Raw genomic sequence first — 21,816 nt, forward strand, 5'->3', positions numbered from 1 at the left:
ACACTGGACCACTGTTAAACAATCCATCCTGCCATATATAATTACCTTTTACGTATTTTGGTGGTTCCCATCAATGTGGCATCTGCCCTTGGCCTTCTTAAATTTCTGTGGCTTGCAATAACGGAGGAACATAAACAGATACACACACAAAATCACCCGGGAACTCAACTGTAAATGAAAATTCCACCACACACAAAGAAATCTTGTTGACTCTAAGTCCTTGAGTTTTAGAGCAGAGAAGATGAAAAATTATAAGTAACAGAAGCCTTAAGACCTGACCTAATTTTAGAGGAATTTCTTGTACCCAATTCTTATTAAATGTTTATTTATTTGAATTTATGTATATATGTCTGTTTGTGGGTATTCAGATGTGTGAGTGCAGGTAACCAAGGATACCCACAGATATCAGATGCTCTGGAACTGGTTTGTGTACCAGCTGATGTGGGTGCTGGAAACTCTGCAAGAGTAGTGTATGCCCTTAACCACTGAGGATTTTTTTTTTCAGTGCTTGCATGTGTGCATAGAGGTCAGAGGACAACCTTGGGTGCTGTTCCTCGGGTTTCATCTACCTTCTGTGACACTAAAGATGCATCATTTACCACGTGTAATCTAGGTGGCTGGTTAGCGAGTCCCAGGAATCCCCCTCATTACTCCCTCCGCAGCACCGGGATTACAGACACATGCAATTTCACATGAGTTCCGAGGATCAAACTCGGGCCATCACATGTGTAAGGCCGCTCTACCCACTGAGCTCTAGATGAGAGTATTTTTAAAAATTAAATTAAAATGTAACTACATCGTTTCTCCTTCTCTGCCTCCCGAAAAGTCCCTATGTCATCTCCCACACCATTCCACCTGCTTCCTCTCAAATCAATGGCTTCTTCTTCCTGTTTTTTGTTACATATCCATTCATACATACATACATATATGCAGAGAAATGTAGAAATGCAAGGTTGCAGAATGTTACTGTCAAGGTGGAGAGGTTCACTGTGTAATATCCTCAGCCAGATGCTCCTCGCCTAGGACGGATCTTGTATGTTTGTTCTTTTGAGAGGTGAGTATAGAGGTTAATGGGGGATCTTCTTATTTACACTCTTTTCCAGTCAGTCCCATCCCTGTCCTTCATCAGGTACACTGTGAAGCCGAGCTCCTAGGAAGCCTAGGTAGACATTTGTTTTCCATTGTCTGTGCCAAGTTCCTGTCATCATCCTCCCCTTCAGCTAGCGCTAATGAAGTCTGGGAGGCTAATGAGAATTCTGGGAGGCCTAGTGATGACCTGGCCCTGGAGGTGGCTGACTCTCAGCCTGTGCAAGGCTAAAGGAGAAAGGTTATTTCCATCCCACCATCAGGGAATACAGAAGTACCATTCTGATTCTGAACAGATTAGACAGTCCCACTGGGGCCAGCATGTGGGTTCCTGCAACAGTAATTATGCCCAGGTGGGTATTTAAATTTCAAATTTTTGTCAGAGCAAGCCAACACTGTTCATTACAGAGCTGTTTGTAAAACTTAAGTTTCAGAGATTTTTTTTGTTTATTTGTTTAATTGTGTGTCAAGATTGGAGGAATTGTTTGGGTTTGGTGTCACATGCTTTTAGTCTTTTCTTTGTTTGTTTTGGTTTTGGTTTTTCAAGACAGGGTTTCTCTGTGTAGCCCTGGCTATCTTGGACTTTTTAAACCAGGCTGGCCTTGAACTCACAGCGATCTACCTGCCTCTGCCTCCTTGAGTGCTGGGATTACGGGCGTACACCAGCATTAAAAGCCAGACATATGTTTTTAATCTTAGTGCTCTGGAAGCTGAGTCAGGAGGATTGTTGCAAGTGCCCGGCCAGCCATGGTTACATAAGAACACTCTCTTCGAAAAACCAGGCTGCTCATGTTAGTACATACTTGTGATTCAAGCCCTGCAAGGCGGATGCAGGAGGGAAAGCCATGTAAGGCTCGACTTAGCTACATAAATGAATTTCAGCTCTGCCTGGCTATATGAGAAGCAGCAGCCGCAACAAAAACAGGGTAGGGAGATGACTCTAAGAAGCTAGCTGTGCATCCCGAGGACCTGGATTTGGATGCCTGATGCTGTGGCGCCTGTCTACAATCCTAGGGCTTCAGAGAGACGAGAGAGACAGGAGAGACAGGAGAATCCCCGGGAATCTTGTAGACCAGATAGCCTGGAGTGCTTGGCCCAGCATCAGACAGCCCCTTCCTCACAAGGTGGAAGTCAGGTCTTTGAAATGGACCTGACCTGATGACCTGAGTTCTATCCCTGAAACTTACATGGAGGAAGGAGAGAACTGACTCCTGCCAGTTTTCCCTCTGACCTCCACATGTGCCATGGTGAGTGTGACACACCCCCAGAAATAATAAAGAAAAATAAAACAAGCAAATAAACAAAAAGACAAAGACTTTCCCTTAATCATGTCAAAGGATTAGCCCAAGATATGTTTGGCTTTGCCAAGCAAGTCATCAGTGGACTCCTACACCTTGCCTCCCGCTGCCTTCAGAGCCTGGTGTAGACATGAACACACGGGAAGGAAGTGGGGCTCAGGTGTGCCTGGTAGCACGGGCACATGTGGGAAGATTTAGGCAGCAGAGAGTGAATTGGTCATTCTGTAACACGGTACTTGAGGAAGGTATCCTTTAATCTCTTCCAGAGATGGAAGCTAGTGCCTCAGCAAACAAAGCAAGAAAAATCAGGTTAGTCAAAACCCACACAGAGGTGGTCGAGAAGATGAGAGTGGCCGTGTTTGCTCCTTTCCGTTTCTTTTGAAAAATTCACACAATGAAGATTGCTTGGTACAGCGGGGAAAAACATTCCAGAACATTGCACACTGTTCTTGATTTAATTTGTAAATTCGTTTCCTCTTTAAGGAGGGTTTAAGTAATGTTTTTTTTTTCCTGTTTCATTTTGTTTCTTTGTTTTTGTTTTTTGGTGTCTGTTTTGACTGTATCTCATGTAGTCCAGATGGTTCTTGAACTCACTAAATAGCTGAGGATGGCTCTAAACTTCTGACCCTTCTGCTTCGCCACCCGAGTGCAGAGATTACAGGCATAGGCCAATATCCAGTTTATACGGTATGCTGGGCATGGAATCCAGGGCTTCCTGTGCGCTAAATAAACCCTCCACCTGCAAAGCTACTGCTGCAGCCCAGGTGTTTGGTGGTTGCTGTTGGTATTGTTTTGGGACAGGTCTCACTCTGTAGCCTAGACTGGCCTGGAAATTGCTGTGGAACCCAGGCTAGCCAAAACTCACGGACAATCTTGTGTCAACCTCCAGAATTCTAGTTTTATGAGCATGGACTGCCATATCTTTAAGATGTTTTACTTTTAAGATTTATTTATTTATTTTTTATTGTTGTTTGTTTCGTTTTTTGAGTTTTGTTTTTGTTTTTTTTGTTTGGGAGTCCAGGACAGCCAGGGCTATTATACACAGAAACCCTGTCTTGAAAAAAACAACCAAACAAAAAAACCAAGGATCTGCCTGTCTCCATCTCCCCTGCTCTGGGATTACAAGCATAGTCCAGCATGTTGGATGCTGGGAATCGAACTCACATCCTTACTCTTGTGCAGCAAGTGCTTTACCTACTGAGCTATCTCCAGACTCCTTGTTTTAATTGTCTTTTCAGTAAGTTGTAGGCTCCTTCAGGGCAGGACCCAGTTCTTTTTGTTCTTTGGAGACAGGGTCTCTTGAAGCCCAGGCTGCTTTGGACCTGACTACGTAGCAAATAATGACTTTGAATTCCTGATTTCTTCCTGATCCTCCTGGTCCCAACACTTGGGAGGATTGCTTAGAGTTTCAAGCCAGTATAGGCTACTTGAGACTCTGTCTCACCCAACTCAAGACCCTTGGCGGGGGTGGGGGGGCAGTATTGACTGGGATGAGTGGGAATAGAGGGAGGGGCATACACTGTGGCCTTTGAAGGACCACCAGGCGGTGCCACACTGTGGCTAGGGAAGCGCTCCACCTTGCCCTCTTCCCGGCCTCTGTTTCTCATTACAGTGGGTGTGGTTGCTTCTTGTGGCTTGGACTTCTGTCTTCCTGACCACTGGTGATGTCTAACATCTTCCCTTTGCTGCTGAGATGTTTGTGTATGTCCTCTTTGAAGAAGTGCCTGTTCAAGTCCTTTGCGCGTTTTAAAAATTCCTTTCTCTTACCTTTATTTGTATGGCCACACCTTGGCCATCAAGGTTAGAGGACAGCTTGGTGGGGGTCCCTTATTTCCTTCTTCCCTGTGAGTTCAGGGAATTGGACTCAAATCACTAAGCTTGGCAGCACGCACCATGATTCACTGAGCCATCTCAGCGGCCCCTTTGCCCACTTTTAAAATAGGTTGTTTGTTGTTATTGTGGATTTAGAATCATTCTTTATATACGTTGGACCCCTAGACCATCATCATACAGGATTTACAAATGTAGCCTTTTATTCTATGAAGCTTCCTTTTTTCCCTTTTTTTTTTCGGGGGGAGTGGGAACGAGGATCTTTCTTTATAGCTCACACTGGGCTGGGCTTGAACTTACAGTCTTCCAGCATCTGCCTCCTAAGTGGTAGCTAGCATCCAAAATATGCCAGGCAGCATGTGCCACTTCTTTAAATGTGTTCTTTGAAAATCTCATTCATATACATATGTATCTTGATTATAGTCACCCCTGCTTCCCCCCACCCCCAGCTCCCCCGGGTTCCACCAAACAGTAGCTTCCTCCTAACCTTATGTTTTTGGGTGTTTGTTTGTTTGCTTTTACAAATAATCCACTAAGTCCAGTTAGTGCTGTCCCAGTATGCATGATGTTGAGTCATATTTCAGGGATGGACAACCTACCAGTAGCCACTTCTCCCAATGAAGAGTGACTCTTTCTCCCACCAGCAGCCATCACCTGCCGGCATCTCTCAGGGAGAGGTGGCTTGATGTGTGGGTCTCCTTCAGGTCCCTACTTGTGTGCACCAGCCATGTCACGCCCAGATGACACAGCGCTTCCCACCTTTTCTCCCTGGCCTCTGAGTCTTAAATGCTCCTTTATGCTCTAGGGTGTTCTCTGGGAGGTGAGAACTGACAGAGGCTTGCTGTGGTTGCCTGAGCACTCACAGCCACGTATTCTGAGAATGGAGTTACCTCCCTCTGAGGGTTTTGGTGTGGGAGGCCCCAGAGGACCCCAAAACCATGCAGCCTATTGCTCTTGATGGTTGGAGAGAGTCAGACCCAGTCGCTGAAGGTATCTTATGCTTGGGTTGCGGGACAGAGCTACGATACTGGCTCAGGCATGCACTGATTTTTAAAAGAAGTTGAAGTCAGAGTGTTCACGGTGTGGAAGTGTGTTGTGCACTATGCTTTTCAAAGTGTTTCTTTCTCTTTTTTTCTTTCCTTCTCTCTCTTTCTCTTTTCCTGCTAATTGTAATTGTAGTAATCTGCTTTCCTAGCCAACACATGACATGGACAGTCGCCCTTCTGTCCATGAGAGAGCAGTGGCATGGGGAGGGGGACTGTCAACTCACAGAAACACACACCTGGCCTCTCCAATTTTGTATCTTACTCAGCTTCTACAGGCCCTCTAATTCTAATCAGCTGGCTAATTAGATCTCAGCTTTGCCTGCTTGGTAGAATCACTTTATGCACCATTCAAGAATAATAAACATCCACACCCTAGGCTTTTAATGGTCCTAGGCAGCGGAGGAGTGTGTAAAAAGGTTTGCCTCTTGGGGACTTGGCTTTGCAAAAGAGGGAATGTGTCTGCAGAGAAAACAGCTGCTCAGGGGTGTCTTATTAGAGCTGGGGTACTGCTCAGATTCTTGGAGACAGAGAGCAAGCAGTACTTAATAACTTAATGATCACAGCTTGGAATTTGGGATGAGGCTAAGTAGTAAACAGTCTGGGATGTAGTGCAAGTAATAGAGCACCTGCCTAAACCCCAGTGAGGAGCCCTGGGCATGACTCAGTGATAGAGCCCCTGCCTAGAATCCCCAGTGAGGGGGCTGGGGGCGTGGCTCAGTGATAGAGCCCCTGCCTAGAATCCCCAGTGAGGGGGCTGGGGGCGTGGCTCAGTGATAGAGCCCCTGCCTAGAATCCCCAGTGAGGGGGCTGGGGATGTGGCTCAGTGATAGAGCCCCTGCCTAGAATCCCCAGTGAGGGGGCTGGGGGTGTGGCTCAGTGATAGAGCCCCTGCCTAGAATCCCCAGTGAGGGGCTGGGCTCAGTAATAGAATCCCTGCCTAGAATAAGCCAATGAAAGGCTAGGGCATGGTTCAGCAAGGTCAAGGCAGCATAAATGCCAAACAGCTACTCACAGTATATTGACAGTCAAAGAGCAGAGAGAAGTGAATGCATGCATACTTCTTTTGCTCAGCCCCTTCTCTACCCTTATCTAGTCCAGGACACGAAACAAGGGAATTATGGCCGCTCATATTCAGGTTGGGCATTACCACCTCAATTGACCTAATTAAGAAAATCCCCCACAGGAGGCTGGAAAACTGGCTCAGCGGTTAAAAGTCCCTGCTGTTCTGGCAGTGGACCCGAGTTCAATTCCCAACACCTACATTGAGTGGTTCACAATTGCCTGTTACTCCAGTTTTAGCCTACACACACAGCATATATTCAGACAAACATACACACATACATAAAAGCAAAATAAAAAAATTTTAAAGAAAATCACAAATATGCTTCACAGGCCAGACAGTCCCTCACGGAGACTTTCTTAGGTGATTCTGCATTGTGTAAAGTTGTATAAAACTGTCACAAATGGCTCCATTATACTCATTGCTACTGAACTGTTATATGTAAATGAGTCAAGTGTTAATTCTATGGGAACTGGAATCTGGTCAAGAGGGATTTACCTTCCCAGGCTGTGTGATGAAGGGAAATCTTGAGCTGTGTCTGGGGCAATGGCCAGTGGATAAAGTGTTCACCTAGAATTCAGGAAGCCCAGGGTTCAATTCCCTGTAGAAGGATTTTAATTCAGAACATGGCTGCTCTGGCAAGAGATCACATCCAAAGACCTTCTAGGTCTGTGTGATCCAGCTGGAATACAAACACGACTTTAATCCAGGAGACAGAAGCAAGCAGATCTGAGTTCAAGGCCAGCCTGGTATAGAGCAAGTTTCAGGTTAAGACAAACTTATGTCTAGGCATGGTGGTACATGCCTTTAATCCCAAACAATGAAGATAAAATTAGTTTGTAGAAGGAAGCGCCCATGTTTGAAAGAGATGTTTGAGTGCAGAAAAAATGAATCAGAGAATGGCTTGACAGAGTAGGGTATACCCAACTCTCATGAGAAGAGAGAAGAAAGGGAAGCTACTTCAGGGGCAACGCAGAGAGAGGGGAGGCAGTTTTACCAGGAGGGTTTCACAGAGAGAGGTTGAAAGCAGAACGAGCCAGAGAATGAGAAGGAGCCAGACTGCTGGAGCTAGTTTGAGGCCAAGCAGAGCAGTTCAGGGGCTGAGAGAGAAGCCAGATTGAATAAGTCAGCCGGGAGAGGAGTTTGAGCCAGAACCAGCCAGCCCAGAGCTCAGTAAGAACAAGAAAGGGTGAGCTTATTAAGCAGTAAGTCTCAGAGGCTGAAAACACTCTAGGCCTCGGCTAGACTGTACGGAGGCTAGAAGCTCTAGGTTAGCAGACAGAGGTAACAAACCTCTGAAACAATGGCTGAAGCAGGCCAATAGAAGTTGATTTTACAGATCCAAGCATGCACCCTTACACAGCTGGACCCTGTGTACCTTCAGCACCAAGGAGCACGTGGGTAGTGAAGTCTCTAGGGCGGGGAGAGATGTGTTTCTGAGCCCTGGGGACTCAGAGTTCACCTTGACATGGAGAAGAGTCCTTGCGTGTTTTATTGAGGTTTTAATTAGCAGTGAAATACAGTATAGATTCATTATTAGGTTGTAACCAATTAGCAATAAACATATTAATATGCAAATTAATTAAATTAAAATTTTTTGGCTCTTGGAATTGACAGAGCCCTCTGTTGAAGGCTAGTGTGCTTGTGTGTGTGCATATTATAAATTTTGTTTTGTGGGTTTATTTATTTTTTGTTTCTTTTGGATTGTTTTTGTTGTTGGGTTTTTGTTGTTGTTTGTTTTCGTCTTTTTCAAGACAGGCTTTCTCTGTGTAACAGCCTTGGCTGTCCTGGAACTCACTTTGTAGACAAGCCTGGTTTCAAACTCACATAGATCCAACTGTCTGTTTCTCCCTAGCCCTGGGACTAAAGGTTTAAGCCACCATGACTGGCTGTAAATTTTGTAAGTAACATCACATACTTCTTTCTTATAAGGGTTCCCAACAACACACCAAAGTTCACCCTGGGGAGACCAATGAGTTTACTGGGCTCACTCACAGCATGGGCGATGGATAACTGACAGTAGTGTGTAACCGAAAAGCAGCCTCACTGGAAAGTCGTCATCAACATGGCTTCTGTGTAACATCATAGATGGGCCCCCTTAGTTAGCCTTTTTCAGACTATATACTCCAGCACCTCAGAGTCCCTCAGGCCCCAGGCCCGGTGCAGTTAGGGCAGAATTGTCTACAGATAGCTGAGAGTAGTGGATGGCTGGTATCTCTGTTAAGGATCTAATGACCTTTCCTACCACCACCCCTATTACATGAATTCAGGGCTGTGCAACAGGTCTGGTACAAGGAAATGGTTGGGGAGAGAGGGAGAAGAATTATAGTCTGAGTGAGCATTAGGGTGGACAGAGAAAGAGACAGTGTGGGAGGGCATAGAGGAGAAAAGAGTGTGGCGGGGGGAAGGCAAAGGAAAAGACAAGCAGAGAGTGCAAGAGAGAGAGAAGCAGGGTGGTGGGGGTTATATCCTGCACATCTGGTGCACCTGACATAGGTGATTTTTCAGGACCCTAAAGGCCCCTGAGGGCAGGCCAGTTGAATTACTTGCACACCAACATAGCACCCCCCTCCCTCTTCCTAGGAGTGAATGTCAACCTTTGACAGGCTGGATCCTGATTGATGCTTGGGCAGGCACAACTGATGTGATAAAGATGCCAGCTGTTTTCCTGGGAGGACCGAGTTCTATAACACATCACTTGTCTCCTTCTAAGCACCTAGCTTATAATGTGCTTATTATATTTTGTGCAAGGAGCAAGTCAGGAACATTAGATCACCCTAGTTCTGCATACTAATAAGCTAATTACCATGTTGAGGAAGACAGTGCTGAGATGCCTTTTGCAACACATTGGAGGTTGGTCCACACATTGATCCATCCCTTAGAGTCTGTAACTGCAGGCTCTTTCCAGCATGAATTCTCCGATGTGTGGGTGCTCCTGCTGTATGTGTATTCAGTGCATAGAGATGCAGTGCAAAGCGCGGCCTGGAGAGCTCGCTGTCTGGGACATGGCATCTCATCACCGCAGACCGGAAAAGCCAAGATGAAGGGCTGGGCATGTGGCTTAGCTGGCAGAGAGCTTGCTTGCATGTGTGGAACACTGGGTTCATCCAAATACTGCGTGATCCAGGAGAGATGGTGCACACCTGTTGCCCCAGCGCCTAGGAAGTGGAGGCAGGAGGATCAAGACCATCCTCAGTTACACAGGAGCTGGAGGCTGACTGGGTGACATGACACCGTCTTTTTAGAAAATTTAATAGACATGTATGTGCTATTTGTCAAGGCACTAAGGAAGACTGAGTGTGTGTTTGTGTGTGTGTGTGTGTGTGTGTGTAGGTGTGGGTGAGCATGCATGCGAGTTCATTCCAGTGGAGGTTAGAAGACAGCCACGACGGTGTTGCTCAGAAGCTATCGACTCTGAGACAGGGTCTCTTACTGGCTTGGATCTCACTTATTCGGCAAGGCTGGCTAGACAGGGAGCCCCAGGGGCTGAGGAGATAGCTTATCAGACCCAAGTTCAGTTCCCAGTACCTACCCATGTTGGGTGATTCATGCTACTTGTAATCCGAACTCTAGGGGACTGGCCTCTGCAGCTATCCAAACACACGTGGCATACACCCTGAAAGACGTATAAATTCACGTAGTTTGCTTTTTAGGACATGTTCTGAGTCTCTTTTGCTATGCTAAATATAAATTTATTAATTTGTTATGAGATGTGCGCGTGAACATATGTGAAGGTCAAAGGACATCTTGTTAGAGTTGGCCCTCGTTTCGTCATGTGGATCCTAGGAATCAAATTCAGGCCATCAGGCTTAGCAAGCTTCTTTCCCCATGAGCCATGCTCCTGCCTCCTATGATGGAGGCAGGAGCTGTGTTTGGACCAAACCTGCTTCTTTTCCATGAAAGGGAAGTACACACTCCCAGCCACTCACTGGGGATTCTAGGCCATCCCTGCACTGCTGCCCTGCATCCCAAGCCTACTTTTTGCATGTTTTCCTGTTGTATGCGTGCACGTGCAAGTGGAGGCCACACGTCAGCATCTGGTATCTTCCTAGGTCATTGTCCACATTATCTTTATTGTCTTTGAGATAGGGTCTCATTTTGTTGCCCAAGCTGTCCTAAAGCTCATGGAGGTCTGCCTGCCACCATCTCTTTCGAACAGCGCCTTTTGCTTAAACAGGGGCTCAGTGAGCGGTGAGACTGGGAGGCCAGAGGCTTCGGTGACCCTGCCTGTCTCGGTGCGCCCTGCACTAGGGTCATTGTGCACACCCATGGCCACAGCCTTTGTTTACTTTGGGGTGGAGACTGGGCTAGCATATTTGTATGGCTTTTAGGACATAGCTCAAAGACAAGCCTTTCTCCACTGGGTTTGAAGGGGCGAGCTCAGGTCTCCGGCTTAGCTACAAGTGCCTCTACCCGCAGAGCCATCCACATTCAGTGGCCTGCGGGTAACTCCCAAACCCTCTTCTGGCCTCTAGGCGCCTACACACTTGTGCATATTACCATCACCATTCCATATACACAAGTAAAAATTAATTTAAAAAACAGTTTGAGACAGGGCCACACTGTGTAGCCAGGCTATCCTAGAACTCCCTGTGTAGACCAGGCTGGCCTTGAACTCAGAGATCCACCTGTGCCGTGAGCAAAGGCATGAGCCACCACGTCTGGCTATGAATCAGTCTTCTAAAAAGTAAGAACTGAAGAAGACTCCCCTATTCTCCAACACAATTGCACACATGCACACACACACACACACACACACACACACACAAACACCACTCATATACACTTAAACAATAAGTAGCTAGAAATAAAACAAAGCATACAGGCATAAACGTGCTGTGACACTTCTGTATAACCATTCCCTGGTGTGACACTGTGTATGATTTTATTTCTTTTTCTTTCTGTTTGTGTTCATGTCTGTAAGCTGACGGTGGAGTCCATGCGCACGCACACCACAGACACACACCAGCAGGGCCCCACCCATCCCTGGTTAGTAAAAAGCTCTATGCTTTTGATTGCCCTACTTTTTTATCCCCTTGTAATACAAAAATAACCAAGCTATTAGAATCCTTTATGATTCAAACCAGAACATTAGTTTTATTATATATGGAAAATGCATCCTTAACCATCAAAATGACATCTAATTATTTCCCATTGGCTTGTATTATATGCTATTATTTTATTGCAGTATACTGTCCAATTACAGAAACGACTCCAAAGAGGCATAATTTTTCTGGCTTAATGTGTAATTGTTTATTGAGTGTTTTTCTCATTATGGTGATTTTTTTTTTCCTTTTAGAATTGCTCTTATAAAGAAACTTGCTTAGATTTTTGTAAATTGATTATTATGTAGTTAAAGAAATCAGGCATTCAGGCTATGTGTGGCACTGTGCTCAGAACTGAAGGGAGTGTAGGTTTTAAAGAGACCCTTCTTTAAAGAACAGAGATGGCTCTGCCCTTAAGAGTACGTGTGTCTCTTACAGAGGACCTGGGTTAGTTCCCAGCACCTATGTCAGGCAGCTCAAAACCACCTGCAGCTCCAGCTCCAGGGGATTTGACGCCCTCTTCCAGCCTCTGTGGGCATCTACACATACACATACACATATGTATACACGTAAGTAAGTTCAAGGCTACACTGGGCAACTTAGCAAGAATCATCCCAAAATTTAAACACTCCTTCAAGTGCTGGGATGTAGTTTAGACATAGATCATGTGCCTAACATCCTCCAGTGAGGGGCTGGGTGCAGGGCCTCTAGTCCAGCAGCTGCCTAGAAAGGCACTGCACAAGGCATTGACAGGAAACGCCCCTGGAGAGTGTAGGCTGCTGAGAAAGATTGGTGACATAACTGGGTGTTTACAGTGAGGCTGGTCCATCCAGAAGTGAGCTGGGAGGGGATGAGACGTCAGCCATGTTGGGCTGCAGCACATGGCAGCTGGGGCAAACAGACACATCAGCTGTTGAAGAAGGAGACAAATGGCACAGTCCCCTCTGGCACACTTGGCGGCAAGCTTCTCTGAAGGATGACAGCCTGCCTGAGAGCATCAGTCAAGCCTCAAATCCACTTTTACCGTGACTTGAACCATCTGTTGCAAGGACAGGTGACATGTCTACTACTTGGGCTCCAGACACTGACCTGTAGCATTTTGTCAGAAAGGTTATTTCTGATGGCTAAAGTCTACACTTGTGGAGACTTGTAACTTCAAAGTTTGTACTGGAGTGTGTTCCTTTCTCCATGACACCTGAGGACCAAAAAACTAAAGCAGATGAAATTGGCAAGAGATACTATTTTTGTACAAAGAATTTATCGCATAGATGGGCTGTAAAAAATTCAACATAAGGGGGCTGGTGAGATGGCTTAGTAGGTAAGAGCATTTAGTATGGAAGCATGAGGGCTTAGTTCAAATCCCTAGAACTCTATGGTGTGTGCCTACAACCTCAACACTGAGGCAAATATGGAGACAGGAGCATCAGTGGGGCTTTCTGGGTCACAGCCTAGCTCCAGGTTCTGAAAGAAATAAGGTAGACTGTGACAGAACAGGATACCCGCTGTCCCCAGGCTTCCATGTTCACACTCAAGCACACATACCCCCACAAATATACGTGTACATAAGCCACACATTTTCATACACACCAAGAGTTGATTTAATGATTAGCAGACCTATCCTTTCAGAAGGAAAGCTGGGGATGTGCCTCACTTGGATGGATGTGTGTCTGGCATTCATGAAGCCCGGTGTTTGATCCCCAGAACTGTACCAGGCACTGTGGTGCACCCCTGAAATCTCCTAACGAAGGGAGTATTGGTAGCAGGGAATCTGAAGTTCTAGGAATTCCTTGCCTGCAAACAGAGTTGCCAGCCTGGGTAGTATTACACTCTGTCCCAAAAACAGAGGAAAAGAAACACTAGGCTCAGTGGTACACGGGTATAATGGTGGGCTCCAACCAAGCTCGCAGGTGATATTCACGTGACCACATTGGAGTGTTGAAATTGTAGGGTACACTGGGAGATGATGGAATCCAAAACTTAACTGAGAAAAAAAAAAAGTGAAAAAATTCTCTTTACCTTCTCTCTCTTTAACTGAATATTCAGCGGCATAGTTTACTTCCTCTTCTGTCACCATGAGAACAGCTTACGATTCATTCGAGAAGCTTCTGTGGTGCTCATACGTAAACCTCGGAGACAAATTGTAGCGGGTTAGCTTCCGTCAGTGCCCGTGTGGGCCACGGCAGGTAGTGTGAACAGATTGGGGAGCAGTTTTGTCACTAGCCCTGATGAGTATCTACAGGATGCATTTGTCAAAATCGGAACTTACCTCCCGAGGGGAAGCCCAGTTCTCACAGTGAACCCTGGAGATAGGACAGGAGTGTGACACAGGGAGAACACTGATTTTTAGGAGTTTTGGTGATGCTCTGAAGGCATAGCTTCTTCCTGTACCACCCAACACGTGAGGGCTCTGGGAAGTCAGTGAAAATTTGGTGCTAGCAGTGGCTCAGCTGATAAAGTGCTTGCTGTGTGTAAGCAGGGAGACCTGAGTTCAGAGTCCCAGACTGGATATGCCAAAACCTGGGTGTGGTGACACACTCTTGCAATCCCTGGGGAGGTGGGAACAGGAGGAAAGTGAGCTGGGTACATGGGCCTTGCAGGTGTTTGGCCCCTGACGTCTGTGAGCCAGGTATGCTTAGGTGGCATAGTCTGATGTTCTCAGTGCTGGGCACATGACAAGACTCAAAACTGCCTGGTCTTTTTCCGGTATATACCAACCAGCTTGAGTGTGTGTGAAGTTGGGATTTGGGAGTTCTTAAACACTGTTGAAAACATTTAGCTCTGGCATCAGTAAATACCAGGCCAGGATCAAATACTCAAGTGACAACACATGCTGGAGAGGATGTGGAGAAAGGGGAACCCTCCTCCATTGCTGGTGGGAATGTAAACTTGTACAACCACTTAGGAAATCAATCTGATGCTTTCTCAGACAACTAGGAATAGTGCTACCTCAAGATCCAGCTGTACCACTCCTAGGCAGATATCCAAAATATGTTCAAGTATACATCAAGGACATTTGCTCAACCATGTTCTAGCAGCTTTATTCGTAATAGCCAGAATCTGGAAACAACCCAGGTGTCCTTCAACTGAGGAATGGATACAGAAATTGTGGTACATTTACACAATGGAATACTACTCAGCAATTAAAAAAACAAGGAAATCATGAAATTTGCAGGCAAAAGGTGGGAACTAGAAAAGATCATCCTGAGTGAGGTATCCCAGAAGCAGAAAGACACACATGATATATACTCACTTTTAAGTGAATATTAGACATATAATATAGGATAAACATACTAAAATCTGTACGCCTAAAGAAGCTAAACAATAAGGAAGACCCTGGGTAAGATGCTCAATCCACATTCAGAAAGTCAAATGGGATAGACATCAGAAGAGGGAGAAAACAGGGAACAGGACAGGAGTCACCACAGAGGGCCTCTGAAAGACTCTACCCAGTAGGGTATCGAAGTAGATACTGAGATTCAGCCAAACTTTGGGCTGAGTGCAGGGTATCTTATAAAAGAAGGGGGAGATGAAAGACCTGAAGAGGACATAGCTCCACAGGGAGAGCAACAGAACCAAAAAATCTGGGCCCAGGGGTCTTTTCTGAGACTGATACTCCAACCAAGGACCATGCATGGAGATAACCTAAAATCCCTGCACAGTGGTAGCCCATGGCAGCTCATTATCCAAGTGGGTTCCCTAGTAAGGGGAACAGTGGCTGTTTCTGCTATGAATTCAGTGGCTGGCTCTTTGATCACCTCCCCCTGAGGGGCAGGATGGGGGCAAGGTCGCCTTACCAGGCTACAGAGGAAGACAATACAGCCAGTCCTGATGAGACCTGATAGGCTAGGGACAGAGGGAAGGGGAGGAAGACCTCCCCTGTGAATGGACTGGGGGAGAGGCATGGGAGGAGATGAGGGAAGGAGGGAGAGTGGGCTCGGGAGGGGGCTACAGCTGGGATATAAAGTGAATAACTTGTAATAAAATAAAAAAAGAAAAAAAATTTTAAAAATCTTTTAAAAAGTTTATTTTGTGTGTGTGCATGTGTTCAAACATCCACAAGGAAGCCAGATGACAATTTGCTGGAGTTGTTGTTCTTCCACATATGGGTTTGAGGGCTCATACTCAGATCAGGCCTTGAAGCAAGTGCCTTTACCCACTGAGTATATCAAAGGCCCCATACCTCTTATTTTCCAGAAGCTACAAAGGAAATGGTATGTTTAGCAGTCAAGGGTGATCGTGAAAGGCTCTTTGTCCTATAGGAAAGCCAGGTCATACAGAACATTTGTTACTGTTCTGGCTGAGGACAAACACCTACAGAAACAGCTTCAGGAAGGAAGACATCATGGCAGGGAAGGCCCAGTGGCAGGAGCAGGAGTACGGAGTAATGAATGCTGGTGCCGAGCTAGCTTTCTCTTCTCTGTGTAGTGCAGGACCCCAGTCTGTGGATAGCCAATGTTGCCCACCCTCAGGGTGGGTCCTCTCACCTCAGTTTAACTTACACAAAAACTCCATCATGGACACACCCAGAGACGTGTTTCCACGGTGATTCTGCGCGCTGTCAAGATTTACCCTCAAAGGTGGCCGCCATCAAACTGTCGACTAGTGTCTCTTTGGTAGATGACTGCTGTTGAGGCATCGAGAGCATTGGGCAGAGCCTTCAGCACTGATGCCTTATCGGTGTGAGGGCTGGGTAGAGGGAAGTGTGAAACAGGTGTGATCATTCTGGATCTCGGGATGCACTGGCTGTGGTGCCTGTGAGATCAGCCCACCCTGGGTATGTTCAGTAAACCACACACAGCCCCCCGTTACGTTCATTTGTTTGCTTGTGTTGTGTGTGTCCTTCTTGCCATGCATATCACGTCGTGCGTGATGGTGGTCAGAAGGCAGCTTGCAGGTGTTGGTTATTTCCTACCACGTAGACCCAGGGGATCAGACTCAGGCTTGGTGGCGTGCGCTTTTTACCTACTGAGCCATCTTGGTAGTGAGGGTGGAGGGATTCATTATAAAATGTAACGCCTCTCTTCCTTTCTTGCCTGGTAATATGTTTTCATGATAGGAACATTGAGAAGTTAAGGGAGGAAAAAAAATCACAGGCTCAGAGCCGTGTTTGGCTATGTAGTTTTGTCAATCTATGTACGTTTACACTGGTAATTTTTCTCACTGAGACAAAACTGACCATGTATTTTATTTTCCTTAGTGTAATTTTGCTCCAGGGGTTTCTGTTTGGTTCCTTATTTGATTTGGAGAGGATCTCGTGCCTCTGAGGCTGGCCTCAAACTCCCTATGTAGCCAAGGCTGGCTCTGAACTCCGGATCTCTTGCCTTTGCCTTCAAGCGATGGGATCACAGGTGTGTGCCACCGCCCCTGCCTCCATTCCTGCAGCTGTTATGGAAACACCAAGCCCTTGGTGTACGCTATGGGAAGAACTCACAGGCCTTAGCATGTCTTCATAGAATGCTCACAGGTAGTTCCTGTGTGTGAGCATGTGGTGCTGGACGTGGGGACGTGCTGCAGTTCGCCACAGCATCAAAGCTCACCCTTTACCAACCCAAGTTCGATTTTATATGCTACAATAAAGATCTTGTGCTAGGCAGTGGTGGTGCATGTCTTCAATCCCAGCACTCGGGAGGCAGAGGCATGTGGATCTCTCAGAGTTCAAGGCCAGCCTGGTCCACAGAGTGAGTACTAGGTCAGTCAAGCCTACACAGAAAAACCCTGTCCCAAAAACACCCCTGCCTCCCAAAAAAGATTTTGTATCGAATATAATCTATACCACACTGTCCATGTAATTTCCAAGTATACAAGCCATAATGAAAAACAAAGGAGAAATTAGTGAGAAGTCATTTTTTATAATGGCATAATAGGCTTAGAAGCATAGAAATGCTTGCTTAATAATAAAATTGTTAGACGTAGGCCAGCAGGATAGCTCAGTGGATATAGGTGCTTGATAGCCTGAATTTTGTGCTCAAGATGTACATGGTGGAATCATGTGGGTCTCTGGAGAACAAATTCCTTCCCTCCACAAACACAGTAGTTTTGCACCCTTCCACATAAACAAAATTAATAAATGTAAATTTTTAAAAAGTTTTGATCAGTGGTTTCTCAACATGTAGGTAGTGACCCATTTGAGGGTAGAATGACCCTGTCACAGGGGTCACCTAAGACCATCAGAAAACACGGATATTTGCAGTACAATTCATAATAGTAGCAAACTTACAGTTATGAAGTAGCAATGAAAATAACTTTATGGTCAGGAGCTACCACAACATGAGGAACTGTATTAAAGGGTCGCAGCATCAGAAAGGTTGAGAACCACTAGGTTAGATGATTATATAACTATGGACCTTGACAAATGCAATCTTTTCTTTTGTGTGTGTGGGTCTGTTTGTTTTGGATTGTTTTTGATTGGATTTAGTTTCTCTGTGTGGTGCTGGATGGCCTCAAACTCATTTTTAGCCAGGCTATCTCTGCATAGCTGTGACTGTTCTAAAACTCACTCTGTAGACCAGGCGGGCCTGGAACTCACAGAGGTAAGCCTGCCTCTGCCTCCTGAGTGCTATGATTAAAGACGTGTACGACCACCTCCATGAAGGCTCCAAACCCTTAACCATCATTCTGTATTAGTTCCTTTTCACCTCTGTGACAAAATACCCAGGTGGAAGCCACCTGAGAAAGGAAAGGTTGATTTTGGCTCATGGTCCAACGATACAGTCCATCAAGGTGGGGAGGCATTGGGAGCAGGAGTGTGAGGAGCTGCTCGCCTTGCACCTGCAGAGAGCAGCAGAGAGATTGATGCCAGTGCTCAGCCCACTTCTCCCTGTTACTCAGCCTATTGGACAGCTCTGGCGGATCCTTTTTAACCTAATCTAGATGGTGGATCCTTTTAAACCTAACCTACAAAGACCCTTCACAGCCATGTCAAGAGGCTTGTTCGCACAGTGGTTCTAAATCCTGTGGTCTTGGTGATTGAGGTTAACCATCACCGATACCATGAGTAGCCTTCCTGATGTTATTATTATTATCTGCTCCAAGTACCGAGCAGCTTCTGATGAAGTTCTAAGTATAAAATTCAAAGATCAAGAATAGTGGTACCTACCAGTAATTGGAGCACTTAGGGGCCTGAGGCAGGGGGATGGCTGAGTTTGAGGCCAGTAAGGGCTACAAAGAAATATGGTATTAAAAACAAACAACCTTGTAAAACTCAGTGTACCTCAAAAGTGGCGGAGGGTAGGAGAGCGTGACAAAACACAGTGATTCCAATTCCAGAAATTCTGTGTTAAGTAAAACCATGCAAACCAGATTCTGGGTCTTAGAGCCAAATGATATCCAGTGGGATTTAGGAAGCTAGCTGGAGCAGTACACAGCCTTGTTCCTCTCCTCTTCGTAAATCTGATAGATTGAGACACCAATAATAGGGACCCAAAGACGGTGGCTCAGTGGCTAAGAGTCTGAACCACTGCTCTTGCAGAGGACCAGAGTTCAGAGTGTCCATGTCTGGAGGCTCACAACAGCTTGTCAGTCCAGCTCCAGGAGGCTTGACAGCCCTCTTCTGGCTGCAGGCAGTTGTGTTCACACAGGCACACATACATGCACATAAATAAAAATTAAATTCCTTTTTAAAAGAGCCAACAATGCTCTCCTAGAAGAGTGGCATTCTCTGCTGAGAACTTCTTATATACTTGACTCTTCTCTCTCTCTCCCTCCTCCTCCCTAACTTTGCTTATTTGTAGTTTCTGCATAATGAGCACTCTGTAAAAATTTAGAATATGTCACTGAAAATTTACAGGCACTATAATTTTTTCTAACAAGAAAATTTCCAAGTATTATAATACTCGTTATTGCAAAAGGGATCCTTGTTTTTATTTTTATTTTTTTGTCATTTGGATCTCTTGGTGTCTGCTTGGGATAGGCCTTGGGGCCTTGTACGTGCAAGGCGAGTGCTCTTTCATGGAGTCATGGCCCTACTGTAGCTATCCTGAAAGAACAGGCTTTGGATCCATGACGTAGTTACAGCCACAAACCATAGTTATCAAATGGTCCGATGGCTAGGGCAAGCCACTCCTTCCCCCTCCATCCTCATGTTTTGTTGTTTGGTTTGTTGAGGTTCCAGTCGGGGTAGGACTTCATGCACACTAGACTACACCCTCAGCCCTTCAATAGGGGATCCTAGACAGGTGCTCTATATTGAACCAGACCCCTGGACCCTAGCTGGGAGACAAGAGCTGTATCCCTGAGTCACTTCCTTAGCTCCTCACTGGAGACAGTGTTAGCACTGATTCCTTCTCCACACACATACAAAAGTCCTTACTCACACAGTGTCTTTCCTCTACACTATGTATTTATGTTATGTTTTAGGGTGTTTTAAATTTTCATGTCTATTTTTATTCACATGGTGTTTTCCCCACATGTATGTATGAACACCACATTTGTGCCTGGTGCCCTTAGAGATCAGAAAAGGGCATTGGAACCCAGAGAACTGAAGTTACTAATGGTGTACAATCCCTATGCTCTGGGAATCGGGGTGCTGGGTGGCAGATGCAGGACTCGCTAGGAATGTTTGATGCGTTGTACAATTTGCTTGTCCTGTGTCCCTTGCTTTCTTTCACGCATCCTTCCTGTTTTTGTCTCTCTTCTCTCTCATACAGATCCAGAGTTAGGTGTGGGCACGCTATCTGAACACGACAACCAAGATGCAGGGCCAATTGTCCCCAAGATCTCGGGTCTAGAGAGAAGCCAGGAGAAGAGCCAGGACTGTTGCAAAGAGCCCGTCTTTGAACCCGTGGTGCTCAAAGACCCACATCCTCAGCTCCCCCAGCTACCATCCCAGCCCCAGGCGGAGCCCCAGCTCCAAGTGCCCTCTCCGGACCCAGACTTGGTCCAGCGCACGGAGGCTCCATCCCAGTTTCCTCCTCCAAGTACACAGCCAGCCCAAGGACCCCCAGAAGCCCAGCTGCAGCCTGCCCCGCTGCCCCAGGTGCAGCGGCCACCCCGGCCGCAGTCCCCCAGCCACCTGCTCCAGCAGCCCCTTCCGCCTGTGCAGCCACATCCCTCTTCCCAGAGCCTCTCGCAGCAGCCACTGTCTGCTTACAACAGCAGCAGCCTGAGCCTCAACAGCTTAAGGTGAGTGACCCTGATCTTCCACGCAGTGGGAGTCACTGAGCAGGAGCTCCCACAGACTAGTGTTGTCTTTTTGCCATTTGTTCGGCTTCTTAGTTGGTGAGACTGAAAGACAGGGAAAGAATCTGTTGAGAGAGAATGGATCTTGGGTTGAGTGTTGAGGACATTGGTGGTGGGTGGGGTTGGAATAAAATTCCTGCAGGGACTTGAGGTAATACAAAAAGGTGGGAAGGAAGGAAGGAAGGAAGGAAGGAAGGAAGGAAGGAAGGAAGGAAGGAAGGAAGGAAGGAAGGAAAGTTGGAGGAGGCCAGGCATGATGGCATATGACACCTTTAGTTCCAGCACTCAGGGAGGCAGAGGCAGATTAATCTCTGAGTTCAAGGCCAGCCTGGTCTACACAGTGAGTTTCAGGACATCCAGGGCTACACAGAGAAATCCTTCCTTAATACAAACAACAATAACAACCCCCTCCCCCCCAAAAAAAAATCCCGAAGTTGAAGGATGTACCAGAGCACCTGGGTGGAGGGCAGACAGGTAGGACAGGCATGTTGAGGCACACCTGAAGATTTTCCATGGGGAGAGTCTGAGACAGGAGGCTCTGTGCCTCTGGTGAGAGCCTTTTAGAAAGCCATGCTGGACTACCAAAGGAAAAATATAAACAGCAACCCAAGCACAAATCTTTTGATCTACAGTGATGTCCTGCCTGCAAGATATGTTAGGGCAATGGTAGCACAACACTTGTGGGATTATCCAACCAATATCTGATTTGACTTAAGACCCTCTCCATAAAATTGAACCCAAACTTGGCATTGCTTGGGTGACCAAGAACCAGAGACTGGATAGCCCATGGACCTAGGGTAAAACCAAACAATACTGTTCTAAATAAATAAACTAACAATAAAAAAAGAAAAGAAAGTTGTGCTGGTATTTCCAGAGGCCCAGGACCCAAGGATTTTGAGCTTCTTTTGTTAGGAGGCTCTTTCTCTGCTTCGGGTCACTCAGCTCTGTTGAAAGTAAGAGAGAATCCCTGCATGGAGAGCCAAGCTCTGTTTTGACTTTCTCAGGCCCTACAAGGGAAAGTTGACAGAGTTGCTCAAATGATGTCTGCCAAGAAGAAGGTCTAGATCCACCACTGTCCCCAGACTCCATCTTTGTTACTGAATTCCTTTTGGAAGGCAGATGACTTCAAGGGTTTCGGGTTGCATTGGTTTCCTGAGTACTTTGCCCAGAGGGTCAGGTCTGTCTTATGACCCTCTGATTCAGAAGAGTGGTATGTTAGCTGCTTCTCTTGTTGCTTTGACAAAATACCTGACAGAAATAATTTAAAGAAGGGA

General features: G+C 46.2%; 1 protein-coding gene across 7 annotated transcripts in view; it reads left to right on the plus strand.

Annotated features, from left to right (window-relative positions):
• Auts2 (activator of transcription and developmental regulator AUTS2) overlaps nt 1-21,816 on the plus strand; it is a 1,094,751-nt gene that overhangs the window by 1,034,373 nt on the left and 38,562 nt on the right. For all 7 annotated transcript variants that reach the window (XM_060382248.1, XM_060382252.1, XM_060382249.1 and 4 more), the window contains one exon: nt 20,011-20,485. In XM_060382248.1, the coding sequence (XP_060238231.1) occupies nt 20,011-20,485 (475 nt within the window). The remainder of the gene's footprint in view (nt 1-20,010; nt 20,486-21,816) is intronic.

Source organism: Meriones unguiculatus, chromosome 4 (assembly GCF_030254825.1).
Source record: "Meriones unguiculatus strain TT.TT164.6M chromosome 4, Bangor_MerUng_6.1, whole genome shotgun sequence".
NCBI classification, from domain to species: domain Eukaryota; kingdom Metazoa; phylum Chordata; class Mammalia; order Rodentia; family Muridae; genus Meriones; species Meriones unguiculatus.